Raw genomic sequence first — 20,428 nt, forward strand, 5'->3', positions numbered from 1 at the left:
CACACTGTTCCCCCCATACGCACACTGTTCCCCCCCATACGCACACTGTTCCCCCCATACGCACACTGTTCCCCCCCATACGCACACTGTTCCCCCCCATACGCACACTGTTCCCCCCCATACGCACACTGTTCCCCCCCATACGCACACTGTTCCCCCCCATACGCACACTGTTCCCCCCCATACGCACACTGTTCCCCCCCATACGCACACTGTTCCCCCCCATACGCACACTGTTCCCCCCATACGCACACTGTTCCCCCCCATGCGCACACTGTTCCCCCCCATGCGCACACTGTTCCCCCCCATACGCACACTGTTCCCCCCATACGCACACTGTTCCCCCCATACGCACACTGTTCCCCCCATACGCACACTGTTCCCCCCATACGCACACTGTTCCCCCCATACGCACACTGTTCCCCCCATACGCACACTGTTCCCCCCATACGCACACTGTTCCCCCCATACGCACACTGTTCCCCCCCATACGCACACTGTTCCCCCCATACGCACACTGTTCCCCCCATACGCACACTGTTCCCCCCATACGCACACTGTTCCCCCCATACGCACACTGTTCCCCCCATACGCACACTGTTCCCCCCATACGCACACTGTTCCCCCCATACGCACACTGTTCCCCCCATACGCACACTGTTCCCCCCATACGCACACTGTTCCCCCCATACGCACACTGTTCCCCCCATACGCACACTGTTCCCCCCATACGCACACTGTTCCCCCCATACGCACACTGTTCCCCCCATACGCACACTGTTCCCCCCATACGCACACTGTTCCCCCCCCCATACGCACACTGTTCCCCCCCCATACGCACACTGTTCCCCCCCCATACGCACACTGTTCCCCCCCCCCATACGCACACTGTTCCCCCCCCCATACGCACACTGTTCCCCCCCCCATACGCACACTGTTCCCCCCCCATACGCACACTGTTCCCCCCCCCATACGCACACTGTTCCCCCCCCCATACGCACACTGTTCCCCCCCCCATACGCACACTGTTCCCCCCCCCATACGCACACTGTTCCCCCCCCATACGCACTGTTCCCCCCCCCCATACGCACACTGTTCCCCCCCCATACGCACACTGTCCCCCTCATACGCACGCACACTGTCCCCCCCCATACGCACGCACACTGTTCCCCCCCATACGCACGCACACTGTTCCCCCCCATACGCACGCACACTGTTCCCCCCCCCCATACGCACGCACACTGTTCCCCCCCCATACGCACGCACACTGTTCCCCCCCATACGCACGCACACTGTCCCCCCCCATACGCACGCACACTGTCCCCCCCCATATGCACGCACACACGCAAACTGTCCCCCCCCATACGCACGCACACTGTTCCCCCCCATACGCACGCACACTGTTCCCCCCCATACGCACGCACACTGTTCCCCCCCCATACGCACGCACACTGTCCTCCCCCCCCCCCATACGCATGCACACTGTTCCCCCCCATACGCACACACACACACTGACTTCTTACTCTGGGAGGACACTACCACACTACTGGCACCATAACCACTACAAAGTGCTATAGTGGTTATTGTGCCTGGATTGTTTCTTTAAATAATCTACGAGTACCCCTCCCAAGATTAGGTTCTGGATCTGCGCTTGAACGGCAAGCATTTCTTCCGAACAGGGGCCCAGTATATACCAATGCGCTTCCCACCCCCCCCCCCCCTCCCATAGGCGCACACGCACACTGTTCCCCCCCCAATACACGCACACTGTTCCCCTCCTCCCCCATACGCACACGCACACTGTTCCCCCCCCCATACGCACACTGTTCCCCCCCCCATACGCACACTGTTCCCCCCATACGCACACTGTTCCCCCCCATACGCACACTGTTCCCCCCATACGCACACTGTTCCCCCCCATACGCACACTGTTCCCCCCCATACGCACACTGTTCCCCCCCATACGCACACTGTTCCCCCCCATACGCACACTGTTCCCCCCCATACGCACACTGTTCCCCCCCATACGCACACTGTTCCCCCCCATACGCACACTGTTCCCCCCCATACGCACACTGTTCCCCCCCATACGCACACTGTTCCCCCCCATTACGCACACTGTTCCCCCCATACGCACACTGTTCCCCCCATACGCACACTGTTCCCCCATACGCACACTGTTCCCCCCATACGCACACTGTTCCCCCCCATACGCACACTGTTCCCCCCCATACGCACACTGTTCCCCCCCATACGCACACTGTTCCCCCCCATACGCACACTGTTCCCCCCCATACGCACACTGTTCCCCCCCATACGCACACTGTTCCCCCCCATACGCACACTGTTCCCCCCCATACGCACACTGTCCCCCCCATACGCACACTGTCCCCCCCTACGCACACTGTCCCCCCCCTACGCACACTGTCCCCCCCCCTACGCACACTGTCCCCCCCCTACGCACACTGTCCCCCCATACGCACACTGTCCCCCCCAAACGCACACTGTTCCCCCCCATACGCACACTGTTCCCCCCCATACGCACACTGTTCCCCCCCATACGCACACTGTTCCCCCCCATACGCACACTGTTCCCCCCCATACGCACACTGTTTCCCCCCATACGCACACTGTTCCCCCCATACGCACGCACACTGTTCCCCCCCATACGCACGCACACTGTTCCCCCCCATACGCACACTGTTCCCCCCCATACGCACACTGTTCCCCCCATACGCACACTGTTCCCCCCATACGCACACTGTTCCCCCCCATACGCACACTGTTCCCCCCCATGCGCACACTGTTCCCCCCCATGCGCACACTGTTTCCCCCCCATGCGCACACTGTTCCCCCCCATGCGCACACTGTTCCCCCCCATGCGCACACTGTTCCCCCCCATGCGCACACTGTTCCCCCCCATGCGCACACTGTTCCCCCCCATGCGCACACTGTTCCCCCCCATGCGCACACTGTTCCCCCCCATGCGCACACTGTTCCCCCCATGCGCACACTGTTCCCCCCCATGCGCACACTGTTCCCCCCCATGCGCACACTGTTCCCCCCCATGCGCACACTGTTCCCCCCCATGCGCACACTGTTCCCCCCCATGCGCACACTGTTCCCCCCCATGCGCACACTGTTCCCCCCATACGCACACTGTTCCCCCCATACGCACACTGTTCCCCCCATACGCACACTGTTCCCCCCATACGCACACTGTTCCCCCCATACGCACACTGTTCCCCCCATACGCACACTGTTCCCCCCATACGCACACTGTTCCCCCCATACGCACACTGTTCCCCCCATACGCACACTGTTCCCCCCATACGCACACTGTTCCCCCCATACGCACACTGTTCCCCCCATACGCACACTGTTCCCCCCATACGCACACTGTTCCCCCCATACGCACACTGTTCCCCCCATACGCACACTGTTCCCCCCATACGCACACTGTTCCCCCCATACGCACACTGTTCCCCCCATACGCACACTGTTCCCCCCATACGCACACTGTTCCCCCCATACGCACACTGTTCCCCCCCCCATACGCACACTGTTCCCCCCCCATACGCACACTGTTCCCCCCCCCATACGCACACTGTTCCCCCCCCCATACGCACACTGTTCCCCCCCCATACGCACACTGTTCCCCCCCCCATACGCACACTGTTCCCCCCCCCATACGCACACTGTTCCCCCCCCCATACGCACACTGTTCCCCCCCCCATACGCACACTGTTCCCCCCCCCATACGCACACTGTTCCCCCCCCATACGCACACTGTTCCCCCCCATACGCACACTGTTCCCCCCCCCATACGCACACTGTTCCCCCCCCCATACGCACACTGTTCCCCCCCCATACGCACACTGTTCCCCCCCCCCATACGCACACTGTTCCCCCCCCCCATACGCACACTGTTCCCCCCCCCATACGCACACTGTTCCCCCCCCCATACGCACACTGTTCCCCCCCCATACGCACACTGTTTCCCCCATACGCACACTGTTTCCCCCATACGCACACTGTTTCCCCCATACGCACACTGTTTCCCCCATACGCACACTGTTTCCCCCATACGCACACTGTTTCCCCCATACGCACACTGTTTCCCCCATACGCACACTGTTTCCCCCATACGCACACTGTTTCCCCCATACGCACACTGTTTCCCCCATACGCACACTGTTTCCCCCATACGCACACTGTTTCCCCCATACGCACACTGTTTCCCCCATACGCACACTGTTTCCCCCATACGCACACTGTTTCCCCCATACGCACACTGTTTCCCCCATACGCACACTGTTTCCCCCATACGCACACTGTTTCCCCCATACGCACACTGTTTCCCCCATACGCACACTGTTTCCCCCATACGCACACTGTTTCCCCATACGCACACTGTTTCCCCCATACGCACACTGTTTCCCCCATACGCACACTGTTTCCCCCATACGCACACTGTTTCCCCCATACGCACACTGTTTCCCCCATACGCACACTGTTTCCCCCATACGCACACTGTTTCCCCCATACGCACACTGTTTCCCCCATACGCACACTGTTTCCCCCATACGCACACTGTTTCCCCCATACGCACACTGTTTCCCCCATACGCACACTGTTTCCCCCATACGCACACTGTTTCCCCCATACGCACACTGTTTCCCCCATACGCACACTGTTTCCCCCATACGCACACTGTTTCCCCCATACGCACACTGTTTCCCCCATACGCACACTGTTCCCCCATACGCACACTGTTTCCCCCATACGCACACTGTTTCCCCCATACGCACACTGTTTCCCCCATACGCACACTGTTTCCCCCATACGCACACTGTTTCCCCCATACGCACACTGTTTCCCCCATACGCACACTGTTTCCCCCATACGCACACTGTTTCCCCCATACGCACACTGTTTCCCCATACGCACACTGTTTCCCCCATACGCACACTGTTTCCCCCATACGCACACTGTTTCCCCCATACGCACACTGTTTCCCCCATACGCACACTGTTTCCCCCATACGCACACTGTTTCCCCCATACGCACACTGTTTCCCCCATACGCACACTGTTTCCCCCATACGCACACTGTTTCCCCATACGCACACTGTTTCCCCCATACGCACACTGTTTCCCCCATACGCACACTGTTTCCCCCCATACGCACACTGTTTCCCCCCATACGCACACTGTTTCCCCCTCCATACGCACACTGTTTCCCCCTCATACGCACACTGTTCCCCTCCATACGCACACTGTTCCCCTCCATACGCACACTGTTCCCCCTCCATACGCACACTGTTCCCCCTCCATACGCACACTGTTCCCCTCCATACGCACACTGTTCCCCCTCCATACGCACACTGTTCCCCCTCCATACGCACACTGTTCCCCCTCCATACGCACACTGTTCCCCCTCCATACGCACACTGTTCCCCCCCATACGCACACTGTTCCCCCTCCATACGCACACTGTTCCCCCTCCATACGCACACTGTTCCCCCTCCATACGCACACTGTTCCCCCTCCATACGCACACTGTTCCCCTCCATACGCACACTGTTCCCCCTCCATACGCACACTGTTCCCCCTCCATACGCACACTGTTCCCCCTCCATACGCACACTGTTCCCCCTCCATACGCACACTGTTCCCCCTCCATACGCACACTGTTCCCCCTCCATACGCACACTGTTCCCCCTCCATACGCACACTGTTCCCCCTCCATACGCACACTGTTCCCCTCCATACGCACACTGTTCCCCCTCCATACGCACACTGTTCCCCCTCCATACGCACACTGTTCCCCCTCCATACGCACACTGTTCCCCCTCCATACGCACACTGTTCCCCCTCCATACGCACACTGTTCCCCCTCCATACGCACACTGTTCCCCCTCCATACGCACACTGTTCCCCCAATACGCACGCACACTGTTCCCCCCCATACGCACGCACACTGTTCCCCCCCATACGCACGCACACTGTTCCCCCCCAATACGCACGCACACTGTTCCCCCCCATACGCACGCACACTGTTCCCCCCATACGCACGCACACTGTTCCCCCCCATACGCACGCACACTGTTCCCCCCCATACGCACGCACACTGTTCCCCCCCATACGCACGCACACTGTTCCCCCCCATACGCACGCACACTGTTCCCCCCCATACGCACGCACACTGTTCCCCCCCATACGCACGCACACTGTTCCCCCCCATACGCACACTGTTCCCCCCCCCATACGCACACTGTTCCCCCCCCATACGCACACTGTTCCCCCCCATACGCACACTGTTCCCCCACCATACGCACACTGTTCCCCCACCATACGCACACTGTTCCCCCTCCATACGCACACTGTTCCCCCTCCATACGCACACTGTTCCCCCTCCATACGCACACTGTTCCCCCTCCATACGCACACTGTTCCCCCTCCATACGCACACTGTTCCCCCTCCATACGCACACTGTTCCCCCTCCATACGCACACTGTTCCCCCTCCATACGCACACTGTTCCCCCTCCATACGCACACTGTTCCCCCTCCATACGCACACTGTTCCCCCCCCCATACATACGCACACTGTTCCCCCCCCATACATACGCACACTGTTCCCCCCCCATACGCACACTGTTTCCCCCCCATACGCACACTGTTCCCCCACCATACGCACACTGTTCCCCCACCATACGCACACTGTTCCCCCTCCATACGCACACTGTTCCCCCTCCATACGCACACTGTTCCCCCTCCATACGCACACTGTTCCCCCTCCATACGCACACTGTTCCCCCTCCATACGCACACTGTTCCCCCTCCATACGCACACTGTTCCCCCTCCATACGCACACTGTTCCCCCTCCATACGCACACTGTTCCCCCTCCATACGCACACTGTTCCCCCTCCATACGCACACTGTTCCCCCTCCATACGCACACTGTTCCCCCTCCATACGCACACTGTTCCCCCTCCATACGCACACTGTTCCCCCCCCCATACATACGCACACTGTTCCCCCCCCATACATACGCACACTGTTCCCCCCCCATACGCACACTGTTCCCCCCCCATACGCACACTGTTCCCCCACCATACGCACACTGTTCCCCCACCATACGCACACTGTTCCCCCTCCATACGCACACTGTTCCCCCTCCATACGCACACTGTTCCCCCTCCATACGCACACTGTTCCCCCTCCATACGCACACTGTTCCCCCTCCATACGCACACTGTTCCCCCTCCATACGCACACTGTTCCCCCTCCATACGCACACTGTTCCCCCTCCATACGCACACTGTTCCCCCTCCATACGCACACTGTTCCCCCTCCATACGCACACTGTTCCCCCTCCATACGCACACTGTTCCCCCTCCATACGCACACTGTTCCCCCTCCATACGCACACTGTTCCCCCTCCATACGCACACTGTTCCCCCCCCCATACATACGCACACTGTTCCCCCCATACACACGTACACTGTTCCCCCCCCCAAACGCACGCACACACGCACACTGTCCCCCCATACGCACGCACACACGCAAACTGTCCCCCCATACGCACGCACACACGCAAACTGTCCCCCCATACGCACGCACACACGCACACTGTCCTCTTCCCCCCCCCCCCCATACGCACGCACACTGTCCTCTTCCCCCCCCATACGCACGCACACTGTTCCCCCCCCCCATACGCACGCACACACACTGACTTCTTACTCTGGGAGGACACTACCGCACTACTGGCACCATAACCACTACAAAGTGCTATAGTGGTTATTGTGCCTGGATTGTTTCTTTAAATAATCTACGAGTACCCCTCCCAAGATTAGGTTCTGGATCTGCGCTTGAACGGCAAGCATTTCTGCCGAACAGGGGCCCAGTATATGCCAATGCGCTGTACATGTATACAACCTAGAAAACATATTGACTTAGGGCACCTTGGAAAAATATTAAAATATTAAGAGCGCCTTGAACCTAAAAAGTTTGGGAACCACTGTGTTGACCGATTTATTATATGTACATTTTGTGACGTTTGACTCTGTACTTAGACTGCATTATTTAAAATTTGCATCACTATGTGTAGGAATTAAAAGAAAGTTTTAGGACCACCAAAAAAAACCTCTGTTAACCTGTGTTGATATGAAAATAAGTTAAATATGTTTAGAAGTTAAGATTTATTTTTTGGTTGAATTATGCTGACATTTGATATTTCCCCTCCTACAGGGACAATTAATTTTCTACATGCAGACTGTGATAAGTTTAGGCATCCCCTTCTGCACATACAGAAGACTCCCGCAGACTGTCCTGTAATAGCTATCGATAGCTTTAAACATATGTATGTCTTCTCGGATTTTAATGATTTATCGTAAGTCATTTTCAATTCCTTTTTATAGCTTTATCATGTGCATATTTTATTCATATAGCACTGATTGGTGCACTTTGAACTTACAGTTAGTTACAGACATTTAAAATAAAGGTACTATACCTATGTAGTATACAGTTTTAATAATTTCTTAATTTTCTATTATATTCTGTACTGTGTGTTTTATTGCGAACGGGTTCACTTTTCACTTTATCTTAATATTGCATTAAAAAGAAAAAATAGCTTAAAGGGATACTATCGGCACCAAAACAACCTTAGATTAATGAACCACTTTTGGTGTATAGATCATCCCCCCCCTGCAGTCACATTGCCCAATCCTCTGCCATTGTAGAGTTAAATCACTGCTGTTTTTTATCCATGCAATCCTAGCCACACCTACCCTGCCAGTAAATGACGCTGCCTGCAAGAATGAAATTTTCATTTTCAATCTTAAGTGTACAATATAAGAATTGATCTCCTGCTCTGTAAATGTCACTTTTAAATACACACATGAGGCTCATGCAGACTAGTAACAGAAAAGGAGATTATATCCTAAACTAAACAGAATATGCAATAAAGAAAGTTTAAAGGAACACTATGGGGTCGGGAACAGAAACCTGCATTCCTTACCCTATAGTGCTAAAACCACAATCTAACCCTGCCCGCCCCGGTAAAATTCTACTTTATTTAGGGGGCAAAGAGGGGGCATTTGCCCCCCTAAATATAGTAACATTTTACTTGTATTACAGTCTGCTGCTGCTGGCTCTGCCCCTGATCTGCCTGCTTGGCTGACCTCATCAAAAGTGATTCTCTGAGCCAATCACAATGCTTTCCCATAGGATTAGCTGAGAGTCAATCACACCCTTGGCCAATCAGCATCTCCTCATAGAGATACATTGAATCAATGCATCTCTATGAGTAAAGTTTAGTTTCTCCATGCAGAGGGTGAACACTCCATGCACACTGTGCAGCAATGCCCCAGGAAGCACCTCTAACAGTCAACTGAGGAGTGGCCAGTGGAGGTATCCCTAGGCTGTAATGTAAACACTGCATTTTCTCTAAAAATACAGTGCTTGCTGCAAAAGACCTGATGGGAATGATTATACGCACCAGAACAAATACAATCAGCTTCAGTTGTTCTGGTTACTATAGTGTCCCTTTAAACATTACATCTCTCTTTGCAGGGTCACATGCAGGGAGGTGGGATTAGGCTGCCTAAATAAAATATGTAACTCCTAACTGAGCAGTAAGACTTGCAGAGCATGATCTTTATACCAAAACGACCCTATTAAGCTAAAATTGTTTTAGTTCCTATAGTATCCCTTTAAGTGTAATGGGCTACATGCTTGTAAACAAAACGATTGTCTGGGGGTTGCTGTATCTCTCTTGTGCAGAGGTTACTTGCAAACATTTTGGTTCTGGACTGCCCTCATGGGTGGCATCAGTCTGATATGCTAATGGTATAGGTTCTCTTTGTTATGGCACAAGTGAGCAAAAATATTTTTTGAGACCTGAGCTGGGATTAACTAATAAACTGCAATCTTTTTTTTTTTTTTTTTTTTTTTTTATAAAGCTCTTGTCAATTCTCAGTGTTATCTGTTTTTGTTACATGTTTATAAACATTACTTCCAGTCCTGTATCTTTGATTATGAACTTGCCCTGCAAATAGTTTGCCACATGCAAGAACTAGTTAGGGCAGGCAGACATGTCTAATCATTGGACTGTAGCGAGAACTTGTGAAAATCCATTCGGACTATAATGAAAATCTAATTCTAAGTCTGTGTTTTTAATTTGTAGGTGAAATGTATGTATTTTAATGGAGAACACATCTGTTCCTATTTATCCATGTTAGATGATGGCTCTTAATGTGTTAATAACCATTAAAGAAAATTTTCAACATGGTTTTAATACGTTTGTGCTATTCTAAATTTGTTTGCTTTGTAAGTTTTGAATTGTAATTATTTTTCAGTTTTTTTGCCATTGGACTCTTGGTGCTCTGTGGTTTAGGTGGAATAATATGCAGCATGTGGTTACAGTGGATTAAGGAGTTGATGCTTAAAATAACATTAAAGTTTCCAGTGTTCTAAAGCTAGACAAACCAATGATCTGCAGAAGTATCCAGGCTTTTTTCCATGAAAATCATTGGAACTTTATCACGTAGAAGTTAAGGATTGCTACATTCACTATTATTTTTATTTTGCTAGTAGTTCTAAAACCCTCTTCAAATGCAAGGGTATGAACTATCTCTCTCTCTCTCTCTCAACTTTTTTAAGTTAACTTTGTAGGAAATATTTGGTTGGGCATTTTTTATTAAATAATGAGTATTCTTCAGCACTGATTCTAATTTATATACATGTGTGTAGGTGTTATTCTGTTTTATTGCTCTTGGCACTCATAACGTTGTTGTTAATTTCAGTATTATGAATGCGGACAGTTAGCTATAAAGGACAAATTGTTAGGCTAATCAAGCTTGACTGGCTGCAGTGGTAGGTATTGCAAGCTTGTAATAGAATAGAAAATATAATTTAGATATACGACTGGAAATTTTGTGTTCTGCTTGAAACATATTTACAAAATAATGTATTTGTGGAAAAAAAAATTCATATTGATTGGTTACATTTTATATTCCAATTGGGCATACGCACTCTAGCTTCGCTCCTATATGTTCTCTCAATCAAACCACTAGCAGTAATGATTAGAAACAATCCTGAAATATACGGAATAAAAGTCCATAACTCTAATCCTAAAATAACTCTTTACACAGACAATGTTCTTCTGACCCTATGTAAACCAGAAAATTCTATTCCAGCAGTATTAAAAACAATAGAACTTAACTCTCATTATTCAAATTACAAGATCAACCTATCTAAAACGCAAATATTAACGCTTAATCTATGGTCAGGCAAACTGGAAAATTTAAAAAAACTCATAAATTTGACTGGTATAAAAAAAAATGTATAGACCATCAAGGATAAAATAGCATTTGATGTCAAAACCAGGGGGCAGAGAGCGATGATATGACGATGTAGATGCATCACGCAGGGTTTGCCTAGGTGAAGGAGACACGGACCTCTAAACTGCGCCCTGGAATCCTCTTCAGCGAGGAAAGCCAAATCTCACTACCCGTGGAAGATAGAATACTTGTCTAGATGCAAACCTGCCCATGCAGCCACAAGAATTTACCTTTAGACTGGATAAGACTGGAACTTTTTTTTTTTTTTTTTTTCTGAATCTCCTGAGGACATACGAAACTGGCGAAGAAGGCCTTGACCCAGGCTGCAGAAAGAGCTTGCAAGGTTGCCGTCAGAGGGAAGTGCAGTAAATTTGTGAGTCTATCTCTTCCTTTTTTTGCTGTTTTTTATTTATTTATTTTTTATTTATTTTTTTTAGTTTGAGCAACTAACTCCCTGCTACTAAGTCAAAAAATTGCCCAAATGCTTTCAAACTTCACACTGGAAAAACCCCAGTAGTAACAAGTGACAATTAGAAACGCCTACCTATAAAACAGAGCAGTAAAACGCCTACCTAGAAAACAGAGCTTAAAGGGGCAGACATGGCTTCTTCCACAGAGATGGCATCAAAAAAAGCAGGAGACCCTAAGACCAATCCCAGAAAAGCGACACGACTGAAAAAAGAGGAAAATAGGGGAAAGGAGAAAAGCGTCTATCTGTGGTGATAAAAAGTTAGACAAAGGAGAAATTATTGAAAAAAACTACTAGATCAGAAGATTCAGAAAGGATCATGGCAGATAGTAATAAAGAGACATTAGAAAATAAATGGTTAGAATCAGTAGAACTCTCGCCTAAATTTCTTAAAAGCTGCCTTGATGTACAACTAGAAAAATGTAAAGAGCTACAATGAAGTACAGTAGAGATAAAAAAGTTAAATTATTTTATTAGGAGAGAGAATTAAAAAAAATTGAAAATCAAACTGGGGCCAAAACAGAAAATATAAAAACCTTACAAGGATAGGTTGAAGAACTGCAAGGAAAAATTGCAGAATTAGAGGACCGGTTGAGAAGAAACATCCGACTGAGCAGAGTCCCAGAACAAACTTTACAAAATTACCTGGAAGCGTACATAGAGAAATTTTTCAAATTTTTAGGCATACAACCTGAAAAATTGACAAACTCAATGAAACGTTTCCACAGGGTTCCTAAACCTATGAAAACCCCGGATTATCTACCCAGAGACATAATGATCTGCCTACACTCCTTTAGATACAAGATTACAATTTTGAGTGCAATGCAAGATAAATCATTGGCTGATTCAGAATATAAGGACTTTAAGATTTTGCCAGATCTATACTCCATACCCGAAGAGCCCGCCAGACATTTTCTCAATATGCGTCAATTCTAAAAGCAAACAACATAAAAATGCTTGGGGGTTCCCAACACTGGTTAGCCTGCAATTTGAGGGGAAGAGAGCCGTATTCTTGTCCCCCCAGAACCTCCATACATGGCTCCAGCAGAAAAACATTAAGTAATACAAAGGAGGAAGAGAAGAAAGATAAAGGGGAAAAAATGTGGGGGGGGGGAGGGGGAGGAAGGGTTTAAACCAAAGCTGGGGAGGCGAGCTGGAGATTTATGGAAAAGGGGGTGGGAAGTTTTAAGACATAAAATATTGATGAAGGGGAGAATGTAGAGAAACGGAAAACAGCGGACTAATACGTTAAAATGGGGAAAAGAAATGTAAATATGTATATATTTAAGTTATGCACATAGGAAGCGTAGGTGGAAGCATGACTATATGTATGTTTCACCCTTTTTTTTTTTTTTTTTTTTTTTCCCTCACTACCTCTGCTGGAAGAATCAGGTTAAATACTTGTATGACTTAAATAATAATAGGTGGGGTAGTAGATTAAGCAGCAGAAATTTAGAGACAAAACAACATTCTAAGATAATTAAAATGTGGGGTTGGTTATTATTAATTTCCTCAGCCTCGCAACCAGATAATAAATTAGACACATAATGGAATATGAGGAGAGAACAAAAATGGAAACATACATTAACATCTGTAATAGATTTTGTACAGAAAATTAAAACAAAGGTTATGGAGACACTCATACAATAGATGGATAAGAACTTTTCTGCGACATCTGAGCTTCTAATTTTTTTTTTTAACCTTTTTTTCGCATTATAAGGGTTGGAAGTGTTGAAAAAAGAGACTTCGAGTAAGAAACACAAAGTCTATACACAAATAAAATGAGCACTATTGAAGTGCACAGAATTGAATTGAGCAAGATAATAATAAAAAAAAATAACAATTTCGTAAAATAATTATATATAAGCTTGATGTAAGGAAAACGGAGTACTAAGATTAAGGTAAAAGTCACGTTACTCCAAAAATAAATAAGTTGCACTATAGGTGTGGGGTGGAAAACACACTACCCCTAGGAAAACACAAGCTGTAAGCTGCACTGTGTGTGTGGAAAAAGAGAAGATAATCTACTGATAAGGTAGAAATATAAGGGATTGAATTACAGAGGACTTGAATTTTCAGGTTATATGATTGGACCTTTTATCTATTTTTTATATATATATATATATATATATATATATATATATATATATATATATATATATATATATATATATATATATATATATATATATACATTTTTTTTTCGTTTCCCTACCTTTTCCCTTTATCGAGAAGTCTAAGGAAAAGGAAGGTAGAAACACATAATATGGTTGAAAAGAGTTGTGAAAAAGGATTTAGAATAAGAAGCACAAACATTTAAACAATGTAACAGACACTGTATATAGGTTGAAGGAAATAAGTTTGAACTACACAAGGGTTGGACCGATTAGTTCAAATGATTAGATTTAAAAAAAAAAAAAAAAAAAAAAAAAAAATTCTGTTTAGGAAGTAAAAAGAAAAAAATATTAAAACAATGGAGGTCCCGTGCCTCTTCTAACCATCAATGGAGCCCATATTTATACAAACTCAATTAAGCAAAAACCCTAGGAGTTTTTGCTCGGGTATTCAGCTACTGTCCGTACTGTCGGGGTTTGTTCAAACCCTGCCCGGCGAGATGGGGATATATGTTTTTATTGTCTGTTATTGTAAGTCCGGCGATGCAGTTCTAGAAAGAGGCAGTAAAAGAGTGGGTAAAGAATAATTAGAATAGCCACACTTAATGCTCAAGGGATTAACTTCCCGCAAAAGAGGTCATTGGTAAATTATTTATTGAGGCAAGCAAATATACAGATATGTGCTCTCCAGGAGACGCACTGGACAACAGGTGAAGAGCAAAGAATGATATCTAAAGACTTTCCGCAGATTTTCGGTTTGTCATTGGAGAGCAAGAAAGAGGAATTGCAATCCTCTTTTCTAGAAATGTAACACCTGAGATATATCGAGAGAGATACAGAAGCCAGATTTGTGATCTTGATTTGCCAGATTTGTGATCTTGATTGGTGGAGAAATTTTCACCTTGGTTAACCAAACCAATCTCAAATAAAGTTTATAAACAAGATGTTTCTTAAAATTGATAGAATAAAACAAGGCAACTTGATTCTTTCTGGAGATTTTAACTGTACAATGGACCTAAAGCTTGATAACAAAACATTTACTTACTGGAAAGAAGATAGGATTGTGATAACGCAAAAAGTATAAGAGAGGTCATAATGGATATGTGGAGGATTATTCATCCCCAAGATCTAGAATACACCTGTTTCTCAAAAACTCATTTAAGTTATTCTAGAATAGACATGATTTTTTTGAGATCGACACCTATCTAAGTCAATTTAAAAAAAATAGATATTAAAACTATAGTATGGTCAGACCACAATCCTGTTGACTGGAACTAAAAGGAGAGGAGAAAAGAGGCCGAAATGGTTGGAGGATAAAATTACCTTCTGTGGAAAAAAAGAAGAAAAGCAACAACTGAAAAAAGTAACAGATAATTTCTTCAAAGAAAAAAACTGACACAGATGTCTCAGCCCCCATTACATGGTGCGCATATAAATGCGTAATCAGAGGGAAACTGATTAAAATGGGAGTTAAGAGAAAAAATCCAAATTCACAGATCAATATATCAAACTTGATAAGTTAACAAAATAAACTTAAGCCAGATAAGGAGCTAACACAGAAAATAGTAGAGGTAGAAAAAAATTGTAAACTATCTACTTATATATAGAGTGAACAGGGGAGTAGAACGCCAGGAAATTGTACTATCAAGGGAACAAGGTTAATTAAACAATTAACTATAAACTTAAAAAAAAAAAAAAATTAAAGCAAAGAAAAACATTCCCTCAATCAGTTTAAGGGACGAAATACTACTGACTCTGGAAAAGATGGGGACTGCCTTCAGGGAATTCTGTCACCAACTATATAACTTCCAAATTAAACCTACGCAAACACAGATAAAAGATTATTTGTATAAAATAAAATTACCCCACTTAACTAAAGAACTTAAAATATTAAATAAGAAGATATCGGAGGATGAGGTAGCTAGGGGTATCGAAAGGTTGAAGGGAGAGAAATCACTTAGTACGGATGGGTTTAACAACCAGTTTTATAAAATACTGAAAGACTACATAAAAGAACCCCTGACTAAAACATTTAATGTTATAGCCGAAGGGAAAGATGTTCCTAAAGAGCTGTTACAAGCAAATACTATAGCAATACCAAAATAAGGCAAATATCCTGAATCAATTAGTAACTACAGAATTATCTCACTCTTTAACACAGACATTAAAGTATACTTTACGGTTCTGGCAGAGCGGCTAAAGCAGGTTATATCTACACTGATCCATCCATCAAGGCCAGGTGGGCTTTGTCCCAGAAAGATCATCCACAAATAATGTCAGAAGACTAATGGATATTTTGGATGCGGTGCGATCAGAGGGGAAACCCCACTTGACCCTGTCACTCGAGGCCGAAAAGGCGTTTGACAGGGTTGGGCGGGGATTTCTCAGAGAAGTCATATGAGGGTATTTGGTTTTTGTGGGTGGATGCCGGAGGCCATTATGGCCCTGTACTCCAGTTCAACAGCCAGAGTACTAGAAGAAGGCTTCAGCTCTGACTGGTTCGACCTGGCAAATGGAACCAGGCAGGGTTGTCCGCTCTCCCCGATTTTGATATATTTTATCACTAGAACCGCTGGCCTCTCAGATTAGAGAAAATAAAAAGATAAAAGGCTTCAATACAAGTTTCGGTGATTTGAAAGTGAGCTTGTATGTGGATGATGTGATAGTGACCTTAGAAGATCCCGAAAAAAGCTTTTGACCGCTAAATATAAATTTGACTGTGCATCAAGTACGAAATATTTGGGTATAACGATTTGCTCCGATCCAAATAAAATAATCGAAGCAAATGTTCTCCCTTTACTCAAACTACTAAACCGTTAAAAGAGAAATTCATTTTTCATTTTGGGGAAGAATAAATATTTTAAGATCATATGTGCTCCCCAAATGGTTATACCTTTTCCGTATGGTACCCCTCTCCGTTCTAAACAGCTGGCTTTCTATGATTCAGTTGCCATTCAGGAAGTTTGTATGTTGCAGCCAAACGACCAGGGCTAAAACTTGACTGTCTTAAATTAAAACCTGAACAAGGGGTTCTTTCTATGCCAGATATACAGGAATAGCATAACACAAGCATGCTGATGCATGCATTCATTACAAAAATTAAATCATCAAGAAAAGAAAACTGGTATACGGTTGAAAAAGATCTAATAAAACAGAAATATTTAGGGTTTAAATTTTGGTCAACGGAAGTTCCAAAAATACCTGTAGTTAAAAATAGTTTAATCCTGGACCATATTTTAAGGAACTGGTAGAAATTTAGGAAGAACATGAAGTTGGATAACAAAGTCTCAATAAATACTTATCTGGAAAATCTAGCAAATACTATAAAAGATATAAACCTCGAAAAATAGTATAGAAGTGGTTTAGTGACAATAAATGATTTACTAAAGGACAAATTAATTAAAATGTTGGCAGGAATCTATGAAATAACAGATTGGGGACAGGTAAAAGAAAAAAATAAAGATATCCGTAAGCTTAAACTACCACTGAAACCTAAAACATACCTACTACACCTAAATTTCCCAAAAATGTCTGAAGTGGAATACGATTTAGTAGTACATGTTTTACTGGCAGTAAAGATCACAATAGCCAGAAAATGGAAATCCTTAATCTTGCCAACATGGATTGGTTAAATACCAACTCCTCTTTCAATTAAAAATGGAAAAGGGAATAGATAAGTATCAAAATTCTACCCAAAAAAAAAAATCCTAATTGGGATTTTTGGATAAAACAAATCCCTAAATTAACAAAATAAATTATCTAATGATTAGTTGTAGAAACATTATTCCTTTTAAGGAGCTGGACAGTTACGTAGGTTGTTTATTATTTTTTTTTTTTTTTTATTCTTTATTTTCGTTGAGCATTGCAAGTTTCACAGATGTACATAGTCATTGAGCATGAGAGAGCATAACTTGAACAATTTAACATATGTCTGTATCACTGCACATTTTAAAGTTTAATTAACAGGTTCCATAGGTATCTCAGTGGGGGGAGCTTATCAGCGTTAGCAAAGCAGGGTATGCACACTGATTACCTGGATGGCTATAAGAATAGATATTAGGATATTGAAGGGGTTATAGGCATGCGGTTGACAGATAATGTGTTAATACTGAAGAAGATGCTATTCAATTTTAAACAGAGTGTCGTGGTAACCTCCAGTACAATTCAAACCACATACTGTTGAACACTTTGAATCATGCTGCTAACATTAAGTACAATCACCGCACATGTTAAGACATTATACTAGGAGTCTGCTTGGGACCAGAGACTGAGTGCGTGATTATTTAAGTATATAGATTATTGATGTGTATACAGACGCTTATATAAAACAATAGCTTAGCTAAGATAATCACTTAGGTAATGTACCACCAGGCAGATTGTGGCTTACTAGGTTGTCCTCTGCAATAATCAGGGTAGTAAAACCGACATGTACTGTAACTTCTACTGTGACATTCGCAGAAGACATGTCAGTTTAGTCCACAGCCAGGGTGTCTTCTGTTAGGGCTGTCGGTGATGAGTCCTGCGGTGTGTGCCTTAGATGCCTTCCACCATGAGGAGCTGAGGTAGCCGTCGGTTTTGGCTTCATGAATGGTATTAGTGGGTGTCCTGTTCTCCTGGATAAGGATAATCTTCATAGGGCTCCTCAGAGTCCATTGAGTCCCAAGGACCCGCTGCAGGGCAAAGTGGATCGCCGTGATCCTATTATCCGGTCGTTAAGTGAGTGCGGGTGTGGTGTTTTACGGGCCACAGTGTCCACTTGGCTACGTGTGTATTCCAGGGGTGGTCATGGTTCTGGCTGTGTGTTGTGTAAGGTCTGCTTCATTGCGCCATGCAGGGTTTTTCTCTAGCGACCTGTTCCTAAGATGTGTCGCTGTCGGCCATTTTGTTGGGGCCGCGTGGTAGTCGTTAGTTGTCGGCGTTGAGTCGCCCAGGAGCCCTGCAAAGATGTTTATTTGCCTGGTGGGGACCGGGATAACCCCCGCCGGTCCAGAGGGTTGGGGAGCCCCAGCTGCGTTGCTCATTAGCCGGGATGGAAAGTGAGGCAGCGGCCGTCCACTCCACTCTTATCCCGGGTAGGCCTCAGACCCCAAGCCCAGGAGCATCTCATCAGGACCCAGATTCACCCTATATCAGGTGCTCCAGCTGCACCGGGACACTCCAGGACCAGGTACCATGAACTTCCAGGGTGTTCCAAGCTGAGTAAAGTGGGTATTTGCCCATTTTCAGCTGAATTCCTCAGGAGCCATAATGTCTTGCAGCCTGCTAGCATGGCCGCCGAGCCCCGCCCCCCACAGTTAGGTTGTTTTAAATGTACCGTATATACTCGAGTACAAGCAGAGTTTTTCAGCACATTTTTTGTGCTGAAAAACCCCAACTTTGCTTATACTCGAGTCAATGTCTGTATTATGGCAACTTACATTGCCATAATACAGACTGGGGGCTGGCAGGAAGCACTTACCTTTCCTGCAGCTCCTGTCGGCTCCCTTCTCCTCCGCGCCGGTCCGGTCAGCACCTCTGTCATCTCCCAGTGCAAGTCTCGCGAGAGCCGCAGGGTCAAAGTGCGGCTCTCGCGAGACTTACAGTGGGAGCTGATAGGGGAGCTGACCGGACCGGTGGCGGAGGAGAAGGGAGCTGACAGGAGCTGCAGGAGAGGTAAGTGCTTCCTGCCAGCCCGCCTCCACTGAGTTGCCAATGCCACTGGACCACCAGGGACTGAGAGCCCCCCTCCCTGCCATGTATCAAGCAGGGAGGGGGGACGAAAAAAATAAATTTATTAATAATAATAATAATAATAAAATAAAATAATATTAAAAATAATAATTTAACAAACATTTATTAAAATAATAATAAAAAAAAATAATAATAATAAAAATGCCCACCCCCACCAAGGCTCTGCAACACACACACACGCACACACACTGCACTCATACCCACACACACTGCGCTCATACCCACACACACTGCGCTCATACCCACACACACTGCACTCATACCCACACACACTGCACTCATACCCACACACACTGCACTCATACCCACACACTCTGCACTCATACACACACTAAATTCATTATATACACACACTGTAAATAAATATTAAATTAATATCATTTTTTTAGGATCTAATTTTATTTAGAAATTTATCAGTAGCTGCTGCATTTCCCACCCTAGTCTTATGCTCGAGTCAATATGTTTTCCCAGTTTTTGGGGGTAAAATTAGGGGCCTCTGCTTATATTCGGGTCGGCTTATACTCTAGTATATACGGTAACTCCCTCTAACAAAAAAGGATGATATTGTATGATAATTGTGAGGTTTTATAGAAGGGGAGAAGACTACTATATGTCTATTGTGAATTTCTATGTTTATGTATTGTATGTTTGTTTTTATTTCTGTTGAAAAATGAATAAATAATATATAAATGGGGGGAAAAAAGAAAGATGACATTTGATTTTAATAGTATTATCAAAATTAATGATAATTTGTTTAGAGTAATCCC

At 46.0% G+C, this 20,428-nt stretch overlaps 1 protein-coding gene across 1 annotated transcript in view; it reads left to right on the forward strand.

Annotated features, from left to right (window-relative positions):
• The window catches only part of ERP44 (endoplasmic reticulum protein 44), a 93,809-nt gene that overhangs the window by 51,395 nt on the left and 21,986 nt on the right, over positions 1 to 20,428 (forward strand). Inside the window, exon 10 of the mRNA XM_063450620.1 lies at positions 8,257 to 8,398. Coding sequence (XP_063306690.1) covers positions 8,257 to 8,398 — 142 coding nt within the window. The remainder of the gene's footprint in view (positions 1 to 8,256; positions 8,399 to 20,428) is intronic.

Source organism: Pelobates fuscus, chromosome 4, assembly GCF_036172605.1.
Source record: "Pelobates fuscus isolate aPelFus1 chromosome 4, aPelFus1.pri, whole genome shotgun sequence".
NCBI lineage: Eukaryota > Metazoa > Chordata > Amphibia > Anura > Pelobatidae > Pelobates > Pelobates fuscus.